The following is a 14658-nucleotide window of genomic DNA, read 5'->3' as shown; positions in this document are numbered from 1 at the left end:
TCCCCAACAAAGGAACAGGGCAGCTGGGAAGATATAAGAACTTGTGCCACACCTCTTGCCTTCCAGTGACATATTTTGATTGGCAAAAGGGTTTGTTTTTGTTCATTTTTACCTGATACTCCTATAGCCACAATAGTAGTAGTGTAAGACAGTGACCCACCAGTTTGGATCATATGCCACCACTAGGTATTGCATGGGGGTAAACCTCATGATCTTTATAGACCGTTCTCCAGTCTGGGCCAGGTTTTAGACTTTGGTTTAGCTCTATCTTTTTCTTGCTCTCTTGCACGTCCTCCTCCATCCTTTCATTATCCCCACTTTTCTTTCAACTAAGGCAGGTGCTAGTAAATCTGCCTTTTCCTTTGCCTCACGCCTTGCCCTTCTCTTAGCCCCGGTCCTGTGCAGGGAGGGCACAAAGCAGCAGAGTGTCTGCAACCCACGTGCCACCTTTCCAATGCTACTACAAAATTTGCAAGAAGCAAGAAATGGTCATTTATCAGAATGATACATTTATTTTTATATTTTTTTAATATAAAGTGCTGCAGGCTCCAACGTTGCTCCTGGGCGTCTCAGGTTGCTCCTGGACCTCAGGGCCTTCGTCCTCTCCAATCTAAATGCAGAGACATTTGACATGAACATGTTTTGCAAAATGCGATACGTTCTTATTGACTCTGGTCACCCTGCTGTGCACTAGAGTCAAAACCTCTTCCTCCTGTCTAGACTTTGGTCCTTTGACCAATACCCCCCCATTCCCTCCCTCTGCCACTCTCCGGCCCCGGAGATTTGCCAATTAAAACAGTACTACTAAAGACAGAATAAATATAGTAAAATGCAAGAAGTGAGGCTTCACCGCCCACGTACTTACTTTTTCTCTTGGGTGGGCCCTCTTACTCTGCCTCTTGGGTGGACAGAGGCAGCAACAGCATCTCCTTATTATGGCAATGCACCTTCGGGCAGCCCTGCGGCAGCTCCAGCCTCTTGTTGGCTGGGTCAACACAGCCTCGGGCTGCCCAGCTTGGAGGACGCTGCCTTCGTGTCCTGGTTGTTGAGCCACGGTGCTCTGGGTGGTGATCTGGGTGGAGGCGGCCGTGAGGTTATGCGGGAGGGCTGGTTGAGCCAAAGTTTCTAAATTTTCGCTGCCGGTGGAGCACTTGGTGAAGGCTGCAGACACGAGGTCACGCTGGGGGGCTTGCTCTGCCAAGGTTTCTAAAGCACCACCACCGCCTATGGCGCTTACAGTGGAGGAGGCCACACGGTCACACTGGAGGGCTTGCCGTGCCAAGTTTTCTACATCTCCACAATTGCGCTCGATGGTCAGGGAGGCCGTGGGGGCATGCTGGGGGTCTGACTTCCTGTGAAGGCCGGCAGGTGAACTGGAAATCTCAGTGACTAAACATGTAGGATCCCCAGGAGCAAGAGACTGTGGAGTGGTAATGGATGGCTTTTTTTCCCCATCTACAATACGGTAGGTGGCCATGGGATAATTAAAGACGTTGTCTTCGATTGCCTTTACGATGTTTTCTGGCTTCAATCCCATGGCCACCAAGAGCCTTACGGTCTCACAGTTCGGGTGGTCTTCAATCGGCTCTTCGTACGTCGCTGGAGGCAAGTCCTGGCCGTTGTTCACCCACGGGTCCCTCAAGACTTTGTCTACTGTCGGCCGCTCATTGGGATTAGATATCAAAAGGTTTTTAATTAGGCTTTTTAGGCCTTCTGAAAAATAGTGCCGAATAACATACTGGCCAGATAGAATGAGGGATATCAGTTGGAAACGACTCACTGCGAAGAAGGGCAGACTGTTGGACACCATCTGGTATAACGTGACGCCTAGGCTCCATATGTCCATGGCGGGACATTCATAGCCCTGGGCCCCAAAGAGTTCTGGGGCCATGTAGGGGAGGGTCCCATGACCTGCTCTCAGCCTCTGCCCCTCATGATAAATCGTGGCTGATCCAAAATCGGAAATTTTGATATGTCCTTTACCGTCTAACAGCATGTTGTCAGGTTTTAGATCTCGGTGAGCGATTTTTCTTTTGTGGAGGTAGCTCACGGCGGACAGCATTTGTTGGAACATGCCTCGGGCCTCCTCCTCCTTTATGATGTTTTTATCGAGCCAGTCGGCCAGGCTTCCTCCTTCTGCGTATTCTAATACCAGCTGGCACGCCTCTCTGGTATTAATGATCTGGTAAAGCCGAATGATGTTACTGTGGCTCACCGACTTTAAAATAGTCGTCTCTCTGTGGCTAGAGAGGAGGCCGGTTTTGTTGATTGTTTTCACCGCCACCCGGGTGCCAGTTATTAAATGCCGGGCCAGCGTGACCTCGCCAAAGGCACCACGGCCTATGAATTTCAGTATTTGATAGTAAGGTGGCCGCAGGGCAGGTGAGGTGGAGGCCACTCCCTGCTTCATGGTATCTCTAGATACACTATCCAAGTAACTACTCTAACTCTACAGTAAACAACACTACTTACTATCCCAAATACACTAAAACACTAAGCAATACTAACTATATTAACTATGCTAACAACGCTACCCAGAAAAAACAACGCCCCTCCCACAAAAACTCCCCCCACCACCCCAAACAACTCGTAATCGCTAAGCTGGTCTGAGTCCACAGGTCACCAAAAAAGCTTCCAGGGATTTCTCAGACCAAAAACCATGACCCAGCCAGGGCCTTATATAGGCCTGTCTGTTATGACATCACAAAGGCTTTTCATGAGCTCAGAGCAAAGCAGGGCCAATCATGGCTGGGGATCTTTCACAGAGGTTTTCTCTCTTTTGGTCCCCAAAACATCTTCCTCTTTTAAAAAGTAAGTGCTTTTGTCTAGATGGATTATAGAGATTGATATTTCGTTTCCCAGCTATTTAAACTGGTACAACGCTTCAACAGCATTTTCATTTGTAGTTCCTTTTTCTATATTTATTGTACTCTTAAGTTCTGGGGTACATGTGTAGATTGTGCAGGTTTGTTACATAGGTTTAACGTGCCATGGTGGTTTTCAATCATTTGTAATTTCAAAATCTGAAATAGCTTTTGGATTTTGAAGATCTCCTCATGTCTACATGCAAAATATTCAATTCCTTTTCTTTCATCTCTCAATGGTTGATGTCAACCATTGAGAAGGGAGAGAATATTTTTTTTTCCTTGTAGGGTTTTTCCTTCCTCATGTGGTTGAGATTATGTAATGGACACAGAGGAAACAGACATACCCTACCCTCCATGAGCCCATAGCCTCTTCAGGAAGGCCCCCCAGCCATGAAGCTCCTTCAGCGTGAGAAGCACCAGGTGAAGTGGGGCCAGAGAACAGTGGCCTGGGCCTCAGGTCAGCGCTGGTGAGGGAAGAAGCGGGGCTCTCTGGAGGCCAGTGTGCTGAGCCCTGTGGTGTGAGGAGCGGTCGCCTAAGTGAGTAGGGACAAGGGCAGGAGGGTAGCCTCTGTGAAGGCCCAGGATGATCGAGGGTGGCTCTCTGGAGGGATGCACTAGTCTGAATGAGTGACAGGGGCCAGGTTGGGAGGGATTGAGTCCCGCTGCTCACAGCACCCCCCCAACCAGTCTACATCTCTGCAGCTCTCTCACCACCTTCCCTACTTCATTGATCTCCATTGCACTTAGCAACATCTGACGTTTGCATATTTCACTTGCATATTTCTTTGTCAGACTCTTGCATGTAAACTTCACGAAAGCAAGTGTTTTACATGTTTTATTTACAGTGGTATCCACAGTACCTAGGACAATGGATAGATACATAGAGGACACTCGACTAATATTTCTAATATTTCAATGAATAAATGAATGTTTGAATGAGAAGAAAACTCAGTATCGGAGTGAAACAAACAAGAAATTACTAAAGTGAATTGATTAGAGTTTTTTGGGGGAAATTTTCTCATTCCTGGGACGTGGCGTGTGCACGTACACACAGCCAAGTAAATGCTATGGTGAAATTAGACTTACTTTCTTACATCTTCAGGCTGTCTCATAAAGTATTTGAGACTCTAGGATTTTCGCAATAAACTTGCTGATGCAGCTGAGTTATAATATGACAGAATGGATTTGGGCACTAGTGTTATGCTTGAAATGTAACAATGCGGTTGGTTTCTAAAGGAGTAGTTGGTGACATGGTGAAATCACTGGTTGCCCCGATAGGATAAGGCCAGCAGCCCCTGTGATCTAGCCATGTTGATAAGGATAAGGATTCCACCCAGCTGTTTTCTTTAGGGAGCCACCCTGGCTATCTCCCTATAAGAGCCTAAAGAAACAGTACAAGCAGCTACCATTGCACCAGCCAGGACTGCTCCTGGAAATGCCATCTCCCACTGGGCAATAAAGGACTCCACTTTTCTCAGGATCTGCCTGTGCCCAGCCCTTATCTAGAACAGAAAGAAACCATAACCCATAATTTCCCCCGAGGATTCCAGCACCTCCCCACTCACTCCCCTATGAGTCTCAGGAAGACAGGTTTGTTTTCCTGTGAGAATCCGTCTCTTTGCAAAAGGTCTGTTTTCCCAAACGAAAAGGAATTTGCTTCAGTTCTGCTTCTGGAACTAGAAAGCCAGGTCTTCAGCAAACTATTGTACAAAGGGATAAAGTCACAGTTGCCATGACCTCAAAGTAACATCAACAAATACTTACTGGGTGTAGGACATTGTGCTAGCTGCTGTGAGGGAAGAAGAATGGATATCTTTCCAAAGATCTTAAGAGATACAGACTCATTTTCCATTAAAAACTAATTACTTGGCCAAGCATGGTGGTTCATGCCTGTAATCCCAGCACTTTGAGAGGCCGAGACAGGAAGATCCCTTGAGCTTAGTTCAAGACCAGCCTGGGCAACATGGTGAAACCCCATCTGTACAAAAAATACAAAATTTAGCCAGACTTGGTGACTTGTGCCTGTGGTCCCAGCTACTTCAGATGCTGGGATGGATGGATCACTTGATCCAGGGAGCTAGAGGTTGTAGTGAGCTGAGATTGTGCCACTGCACTCTATCCTGGATGACAGAACAAGGCCCTATCTCCAAAAACAAAATATACTAAGCACTGAGCTCTGTGAGGTCGTCAGTATCATCAAGAGGCTTAGCTTTGTATGAGCTCCATTCTGAGAACCTGGGAGGGTTGAGTCTGTGCCAATATCCTGCTGTGCTGTGGGATGGAGCCAAGCCTTGACCTTTTGGGTTGCCACCAGAATAAAGCTGCAGATAGAAAATGGGGGGGAGGGGGGGAGTGGAAGAAGGAATCTCAGAGGGGAAGAAAGGACCTCCAGCTTCAAATTGAGACAATTTTACAAAAACGTAATGAAGGCTATGCACCACATTCAGGTGTATTCCAGATCAGGGGTTGGCAAACTATGACCCATCCCAGCTTTTGTATGTACCGTTTGATGGGAAGGCAGCCACAATTCATTTTTTTTTTGTTATCTATGATGCTTTTGTGCTTCAGAAGTAGAGCTGAGCAGTTATGATACATACCGTATGGCCCAAAAGTTAAAACTATTTACTATCTGGTCCTTTACAGAAAAAGTTTACCAACCTTTGGTTTTGAACATGAACAAGAGTTCTGCCAGTCTGACGTGTACTTTTGTTCAGACGAGTAAGGTTACTCCAGGGATTTCCAGCTGTTTCCTTTCTACCTATTCCCCCTCATTGAAATTGCCTGTAATTCCCCCAGCTGCACTCTCCTGTAACATTAGGCAGAGAGATGGAAGGCTGTATGCACTTGGAGCTACACACATCTGTGCAGTGGGTTACATGAAGGGGAGATTAACACCAGCTTCCTTTTTTAAGACAGGGTCTTGCTCTGTCACCCAGGCTGGAGTGCAACGGCATAATCATGGCTCATTGTAGCCTCAAACTCCTGGGCTCAAACAATCCTCCCACCTCAATCTCCCGAGCAGCTAGGACTACAGGCATGCACCACCATACTGGGATAATTTTTAAATTTTTTTCTTGAGACAAGGTCTCACTGTGTTGCTCAGGCTGGTCTGGAACTCCTGAGCTCAAACAATCCTTCTGCCTTGGCCTGCCAAAGTGCAGGTATACAGGTATGGGCCACCGTGCCTGGCCAACACCAGCTTCTTTAGAAATGAAAGACCATGTGAATACATGTTAAGAAAAGCAGTTTCCTGTATTCTTCTGTAAACATTGAGAATTTATTTTTCCTCCACTGGCCTATGTGGTTGATCAATAATCACAGTAATTTTCATAACATTGTATGGTTTGGCATGACATAAGTAAAAATAAACCCAGAAGCCATCATTCTCAGCAAACTAACACAGGCACAGAAAACCAAACACGGTATGTTCTCACTTAGAAGTGGAAGTTGAACGAAGAGAACACATGGACACAGAGAGGGGACCAACACACACCAGGGCCTGTCGGAGGTAGGGGGCGAGGGGAGGGAGAGCATTGGGACAAATAGTATTGTAACCGAGGTTTAAAACCTAGATGATGGGTTGACAGGTACACCACACCACCACGGCACACATGTATCTATGTAACAAACCTACACATTCTGCACTTGTATTCCAGAACTTAAAATAAAAATAGCTAACATGTATTGAGCTCTTACTAAATGCCAGTCCCCATTCTAAGAGTTTTATGTGAGCTGTCCTATTGAATCCTCATTATTGCCGCAAGAGATAAGGACTCTCATCACCATCATTTTACAGATGAGCAAACTGGGGAGGAGAGGGGTTAAGTAATTTTCCCATGGTCAGACACACAGTAAGTAGAGAAGCAGGGTTTCAAACCACTCCTGCGCCATGACCTTGGCCACTACATTCTGTACCGCTTGCCTCAAGAAATGTGAAAATAAACAACTAAAAAATCTAATTGGGAAGTAAATTCTCATCAGACATTCAACATTTAAGTATTTGTCAAGTGCTAATACCAAATGCTAATATGGAAGGACAATGTTAATTTTTATCTACATTGATCTATGATTTTTCAGATAAATATCTTGAAACTAAATTTTTAAAACCTGTAACTTTTAGTAATTTCTATTCTCTTCTGGGTCTTTATTGGACTTTGATTTCTTTCTTTTCTTTTTATTGGGAAGCATTTCTACATCATTCTTATCAAACTCAACTATATAAGATTGTCATAAACTAGTGATTTTCTTCTCATTACATCTGAAACGCAGACAGTGAGAAGAAGCAAGACCACTACAATCTTTGTTTTTATATTTTATTTAACTATATTTGCCAAGATACTTGCAAAGCCTGTGGAGGTCTAGGAACAGCATCTCCAGTCACCAATGTTTCTTTTCTTGCGCTTCAATCTCTAGTGATTTATCAGGGGCCTCCAAGTAGCAAGTTCTTTGTTTGGGGAAGGGATCAGTGAACAATGTAACTCATTCCTGACATTTCAGTTAACAACTTTGAAAGAAAAGGTTTTTAAAATCCAATGAAACTCCTAAAAAATAATTGACTTTGCTTCTGCCCCCATGTTCTCCTCCAAAGAATCACACCTGAAAGTTTCCAATGATTCCACCAGCGAATTTCCCTCCTGTTTTAATTAATATTGTAGGGTGGAGGTCCTATACGCTGGAGACTTTTATATCTGTGTTTGATGTTACAACAAATAGAATTTGAAAATATATATATATATTTTTTGAAACGAAGTCTGGCTCTGTCGCCAGGCTGGAGCACAGTGGCGCAGTCTTGGCTCACTGCAACCTCCACTTCATGGGTTCAAGCAATTCTTCTGCCTCAGCCTCTCAAGTAGTGGGGACTACAGGCGGGTGCCAAATGCCTGGCTAATTTTTGTATTTTTAGTAGAGCTAGGGCTTCTCCATGTTGACCAGGCTGGTCTTGAACTCCTGACCTCAGGTGATCCATCTGCTTTGGCCTCCCAACGTGCTGGGATTCCATGCATGAGCCACTTTGCCCAGCCAGATTCAATGCACTCTCTATTAAAATACCACTGGTATTCTTCATGCAAATAGCAAAAAATGACCGGGTGCATGGTGGCTCATATCTGTAATCCCGGCAGTTTGGGAGGCCGAGGTGGATGGATCACTTGAGGTCAGGAGTTCAAGAGCAGCCTGGCCAACATGGTGAAACCCTGTCTCTACTAAAAATACAGAAATTAGCCAGGCATGATGGCGTGCCTGCTTGTAGTCCCAGCTACTTGGGAAGCTGAGGTGGGAGAATCACTTGAACCCAGGAGGTGGAGGTTGCAGTGAGCTGAGATTGTGCCACTGCACTCCAGCCTGGGCAACAGGGTGAGACTCCAGTCCCCCCCCCCACCAACCCCCGTCAAAGAAAAAAGAGAAAGATATATTGTTCAGCATGGTGACTATAATTAATGAAGAAATATATTGAAAAATACAGACTAGTTCGAAGGTAATGAGTTACCGCAACTGGTTGTTGAGTCAATTGTGTATTGAACTTTTTGTTCTACTCTTTCCCTGCTTCTTACTGCTGCATTTGACTAGTCTTAAAGAGAAGGAGAAAAGAAAAATACATAGAGGACATTCATTGTTTCCACTACAAAAATGAAAAATAACTGTGAAGTAGTGCTTTTGATGATTCACCAATGAATGTATACTTGAAATGTTTTCTTTCAAAAAGCAAAAAAACAAAAAAGAAATGTTGTACATGATAAATACATATAGTTTTTTTCTGTCAGTTTGAAACATTTAGAAATTAAAGAATAGATAATGTGAAACACAAAGCTATTTATGTAGGTAGTTTAAAATTTTTTTTTTCTTTTTAAATTTTTTATTGGATTTTAGGTTTTGGGGTACATAAGCAGAGCATGCAAGACAGTTTCCTAGGAACACACATGGCAGTGTGCTTTTCTTTCCTTCTTCCCTTCACCCACATGTGGCATTTCTCCCCAGGCTATCCCTCCCCACCACCCCTCCCACTGGCCCTCCCCTTTTCCCCCCAATAGACCCCAGTGTTTAGTACTCCCCTTTCTGTGTCCATGTGTTCTCATTTTTCATCACCCGCCTATGAGTGAGAATATGCGGTGTTTCATTTTCTGTTCTTGTGTCAGTTTTCTGAGGATGACGTTCTCCAGATTCATCCATGTCCCTACAAACGACACAAACTCATCATTTCTGATTGCTGCATAATATTCCATGGTGTATATGTGCCACATTTTTCCAATCCAGTCTATTATCAATGGGCATTTGGGTTGACTCCAGGTCTTTGCTATTGTAAACAGTGCTGCAATGAACATTAGTGTACATGTGTCCTTGTAGTAGAACGATTTATAGTCTTTTGGATATATACCCAGTAATGGGATTGCTGGGTCAAATGGAATTTCTATTTCTAAGGCCTTGAGGAATCGCCACACTGTCTTCCACAATGGTTGAACTAATTTACACTCCCACCAACAGTGTAAAAGTGTTCCTTTTTCTCCACATCCTCTCCAACATCTGTTGTCTCCAAATTTTTTAATGATCGCCATTCTAACTGGCGTGAGATGGTATCTCAATGTGGTTTTGATTTGCATCTCTCTGATGACCAGTGACGAACATTTTTTCATATGATTGTTGGCCTCATCTATGTCTTCTTTTGTAAAGTGTCTGTTCATATCCTTTGCCCACTTTTGAATGGGCTTGTTTGTTTTTTTCCTGTAAATCCGTTTGAATTCTTTGTAAATTCTGGATATCAGCCCTTTGTCAGATGGGTAAACTGCAAACATTTTTTCCCATTCTGTTGGTTGCCGATTCACTCTAGTGACTGTTTCTTTTGCCATGCAGAAGCTGTGGAGTTTCATTAGGTCCCATTTGTCTATTTTGGCTTTTGTTGCCAATGCTTTTGGTGTTTTGTTCATGAAGTCCTTGCCTACTCCTATGTCCTAGATAGTTTTGCCTAGATTTCCTTCTAGGGTTTTTATCGTGCCAGGTCTTATGTTTAAGTCTTTAATCCATCTGGAGTTAATTTTAGTGTAAGGTGTCAGGAAGGGGTCCAGTTTCTGCTTTCTGCACATGGCTAGCCAGTTTTCCCAACACCATTTGTTAAACAGGGAATCCTTTCCCCCTTGCTTGTTTTTGTCAGGTTTATCAAAGATTGTATAGTTGTAGATATGTTGTGTTGCCTCCGGTGCCTCTGTTTTGTTCCATTGGTCTATATCTCTGTTTTGGTACCAGTACCAGGCTGTTTTGATTACTGTAGCCTTGTAGTATAGTTTGAAATCCGGTAGTGTGATGCCCCCCGCTGTGTTCTTTTTGCTTAGAATTGACTTGGCTATGTGGGCTCTCTTTTGGTTCCATAGGAAGTTCATGGTGGTTTTTTCCAGTTCTGTGAAGAAAGTCAATGGTAGCTTGATGGGGATAGTGTTGATTTTGTAAATTACTTTGGGCAGTATAGCCATTTTCACGATGTTAATTCTTCCTAACCATGAACATGGAATGTTTCTCCATCTGTTTGTGTCCTCTCTGATTTCGTTGAGCAGTGGTTTGTAGTTCTCCTTGAAGAGGTCCCTTACGTTCCTTGTGAGTTGTATTCCAAGGTATTTTATTCTTTTTGTAGCAATTGTGAATGGCAGTTCGATCTTGATTTGGCTTTCTTTAAGTCTGTTATTGGTGTAGACGAATGCTTGTGATTTTTGCACATTGATTTTATATCCTGAGACTTTGCTGAAGTTGCTTATCAGTTTCAGGAGTTTTTGGGCTGAGGTGATGGGGTCTTCTAGGTATACTATCATGTCATCTGCAAATAGAGACAATTTGGCTTCCACCTTTCCTGTTTGAATACCCTTTATTTTTTTTCTTGCCTGATTGCTCTGGCTAGAACTTCCAGAACTATATTGAATAGGAGTGGTGAAAGAGGGCATCCTTGTCTAGTGCCAGATTTCAAAGGGAATGCTTCCAGTTTTTGCCCATTCAGTATGATATTGGCTGTTGGTTTGTCATAAATAGCTTTTATTACTTTGAGATACGTTCCATGAATACCGAGTTTATTGAGGGTTTTTAACATAAAGGGCTGTTGAATTTTGTCGAATGCCTTCTCTGCGTCAATTGAGATAATCATGTGGTTTTTGTTTTTGGTTCTGTTTATGTGGTGAATTACGTTTATAGACTTGCGTATGTTGAACCAGCCTTGCATCCCCGGGATGAATCCTACTTGATCATGGTGAATAAGTTTTTTGATTTGCTGTTGCATTCGGCTCGCCAATATTTTATTGAAGATTTTTTCATCTATGTTCATCATGGATATTGGCCTGAAGTTTTCTTTTCTTGTTGGGTCTCTGCCGGGTTTTGGTATCAGAATGATGTTGGTTTCGTAAAATGATTTGGGAAGTATTCCGTCTTTTTGGACTGTTTGAAATAGTTTTAGAAGGAATGGTACCAGTTCCTCTTTGTGTGTCTGGTAGAATTCGGCTGTGAACCCGTCTGGACCTGGGCTTTTTTTGTGTGGTAGGCTCATAATTGCTGCCTCGACTTCTGCCCTTGTTATTGGTCTATTCATAGTTTCAGCTTCCTCCTGGTTTAGGCTTGGGAGGATGCAGGAGTCCAGGAATTTATCCATTTCTTCCTGGTTTACTAGTTTATGTGCATAGAGTTGTTTGTAATATTCTCTGATGATGGTTTTAATTTCTGTGCAATCTGTGGTGATTTCCCCTTTATCATTTTTTTATTGCATCTGTTTGGTTGTTCTCTCTTTTCCTTTTAATCAATCTGGCTAGTGGTCTGTCTATTTTGTTGATCTTTTCAAAAAACCAGCTCTTGGATTTATTGATTCTTTGAAGGGTTTTTCGTGTCTCAATCTCCTTCAGTTGAGCTCTGATCTTAGTTATTTCTTGTCTTCTGCTGGGTTTTGAGTTTTTTTGATCTTGCTCCTCTAGCTCTTTCAATTTTGACGATAGGGTGTCAATTTTGGATCTCTCCATCCTCCTCATATGGGCACTTATTGCTATATACTTTCCTCTAGAGACTGCTTTAAATGTGTCCCAGAGGTTCTGGCCTGTTGTGTCTTTGTTCTCATTGGTTTCAAAGAACTTCTTTATTTCTGACTTCATTTCATTGTTTACCCAGTCAACATTCAAGAGCCAGTTGTTCAGTTTCCATGAAGCTGTGCGCTTCTGGGTTGGTTTCTGTATTCTGAGTTCTAACTTGATTGCACTATGGTCTAAGAGGCTGTTTGTTATGATTTCAGTTGTTTTGCATTTGTTGAGCAGTGCTTTACTTCCAATTATGTGGTCAATTTTTGAGTATGTGTGATGTGGTGCTGAGAAGAATGTATATTCTGTGGATTTGGGGTGGAGAGTTCTGTAAATGTCTATCAGGTTTGCTTGCTCCAGGTCTGAGTTCAAGTCCTGGATATCCTTGTTGATTTTCTGTCTGGTTGATCTGTCTAATATTGACAGTGGAGTGTTAAAGTCCCCCACTATTATTGTGTTGGAGTCTAAGTCTCTTTGTAAGTCATTAAAAACTTGCCTTATGTATATGGGTGCTCCTGCATTGGGTCCATATATGTTCAGGATCATTAGGTCTTCTTGTTGTATCGATCCTTTTACCATTATGTAATGGCCTTCTTTGTCTCTTTTGATCTTTGTTGCTTTGATGAGAATTGCAACTCCTGCTTTTTTTTGCTCTCCATTTGCTTGGTAAATCTTCCTCCATCCCTTTATTTTGAGCCTTTGTGTATCCTTGCATGTGAGATGGGTTTCCTGGATACAGCACACTGATGGGTTTTGTATTTTTATCCAATTTGCCAGTCTGTGTTTTTTGATTGGTGCATTTAGTCCATTTACATTTAGGGTTAATATTGTTATGTGTGAATTTGATACTGCCATTTTGATGCTAAGTGGCTGTTTTGCCTGTTAGTTGTTGTAGATTCTTCATTATGTTGATGCTCTTTAGCATTTAGTGTGATTTTGGAATGGCTGGTACTGGTTGTTCCTTTCTATGTGTAGTGCCTCTTTTAGGAGGTCTTGTAAAGCAGGCCTGGTGGTGACAAAAATCTCTGAGTACTTGCTTGTTCGCAAAGGATTTTATTTTTCCTTCACTTTTGAAGCTCAGTTTGGCTGGATATGAAATTCTGGGTTGAAAGTTCTTTTCTTTAAGGATGTTGAATATTGGCCCCCACTCTCTTCTGGCTTGTAATGTTTCTGCCGAGAGATCTGCTGTGAGTCTGATGGGCTTCCCTTTGTGGGTAACTCGATCTTTCTCTCTGGCTGCCCTTAGTATTTTCTCCTTTATTTCAACCTTGTTGCATCTGACGATTATGTGCCTTGGGGTTGCTCTTCTTGCAGAATATTTTTGTGGTGTTCTCTGTATTTCCTGCATTTGAGTGTTGGCCTGTCTTGCTAGGTGGGGGAAGTTTTCCTGAATGATGTCCTGAAGAGTATTTTCCAGCTTGGATTCATTCTCTTCGTCCCCTTCTGGTACACCTATCAAACGTAGGTTAGGTCTTTTCACATAGTCCCACATTTCTTGGAGACTTTGTTCATTCCTTTTTGCGCTTTTTTCTCTAATCTTGATTTCTCGTTTAATTTCATTGAGTTGGTCTTCGACTTCAGATATTCTTTCTTCTGCTTGGTCAATTCGGCTATTGAAACTTGTGCATGCTTCGCGAAGTTCTCGTATTGTGTTTTTCAGCTCCTTTAATTCATTCATATTCCTCTCTAAGTTATCCATTCTTGTTATCATTTCCTCATATCTTTTTTTAAGTTCCTTAGTTTCTTTGCATTGATTTAATACATGTTCTTTTAGCTCACAAAAGTTTCTCATTATCCACCTTCTGAAGTCTAATTCCGTCATTTCGTCACAGTCATTCTCCGTCCAGCTTTGTTCCCTTGCTGGTGAGGAGTTTTGGTCCTTTCCAGGAGGCGAGGTGTTCTGGTTTCGGGTGTTTTCCTCCTTTTTTTGCTGGTTTCTTCCCATCTTTGTGGGTTTATCTGCTTGTCGTCTGCGTAGTTGCTGACTTTTCGATTGGGTCTCTGAGTGGACACCCAGATTGTTGATGATGAAGTATTTCTGTTACTTGGTTTTCCTTCTACCAGCCTAGCCCCTTCGCTATACGACTGCTGAGGTGCACTCCAGGCCCTGCTTGTCTGGGGTGCACCTCTAACAGCTGTGGCACAGTGAGGGATGCTACCCATTTCTTTTTCTGCTATCTTTGTCCCAGGATGATGCCTGCCAAATGTCAATCTTTTGGATATAGAGGGGTCAGGGAGCTGCTTGAGGAGACAGTTTGTTCTTTTTAGGAGCTCAATTTCTGAGCTGTGAGCTCTGTTGTTCATTCAGGGCTGTTAGGCTGCTATGTTTGATTCTGCTGCAACAGAGCTCATTAAAACAACCCTTTTTTTCTCAAATGCTCTGTGTTGGGGGGTTTGGGCTTTATTTTTCGATGTTCGTTGAGGTGTCCTGCCCAGCTAGGAGGCAGACTAGCCACTGTTTGCCTGCCGAGTCTCCGCCCTGCTGTTGTGTGATTCGCCCTGTTCCTGCAGGGTCTGCTGTGGTCTCCGCCACGCCCTGCGGCAGAGTCTCTTTTTTGTAGCGTGTTGCCTCGGCAGCGGCAGGCTGTGTCAGCAGTGGGCGTGTATCTCAGTAGGGACGGGTTTCCTCGGCAACGGGAGGCTGCGTCAGCAGTGGGCGTGTATCTCAGTAGGGACGGGTTGCCTCGGCAATGGCTGACTGCGTCAGCAGTGGGCGTGTATCTCAGTTGGGGCGGGTTGCCTCGGTAGTGGTGGACGCCCCTCCC

General features: G+C 43.4%; 1 protein-coding gene and 1 long non-coding RNA gene across 20 annotated transcripts in view; one reads left to right on the top strand and one right to left on the bottom strand.

The window, feature by feature from the left end:
- Nucleotides 1–14658, top strand: part of LOC128931277 (uncharacterized) — a 189570-nt gene that overhangs the window by 15530 nt on the left and 159382 nt on the right. The gene's annotated exons all lie outside the window — the stretch shown is intronic.
- Nucleotides 493–2652, bottom strand: LOC144582112 (serine/threonine-protein kinase MARK2-like). Its single transcript, XM_078368924.1, has 2 exons — nucleotides 866–2652; nucleotides 493–610 (listed from the first exon to the last, which is right to left on the bottom strand). Exons 1-2 carry the CDS (start codon nucleotides 2408–2410, stop codon nucleotides 527–529), a joined length of 1629 nt encoding a protein of 542 aa, XP_078225050.1. The 5' UTR covers nucleotides 2411–2652; the 3' UTR covers nucleotides 493–526.

This window comes from Callithrix jacchus, chromosome 4, assembly GCF_049354715.1.
Source record: "Callithrix jacchus isolate 240 chromosome 4, calJac240_pri, whole genome shotgun sequence".
In the NCBI taxonomy this organism is placed as follows: domain Eukaryota; kingdom Metazoa; phylum Chordata; class Mammalia; order Primates; family Cebidae; genus Callithrix; species Callithrix jacchus.
This window is presented reverse-complemented; position numbering and strand designations above follow the sequence as displayed.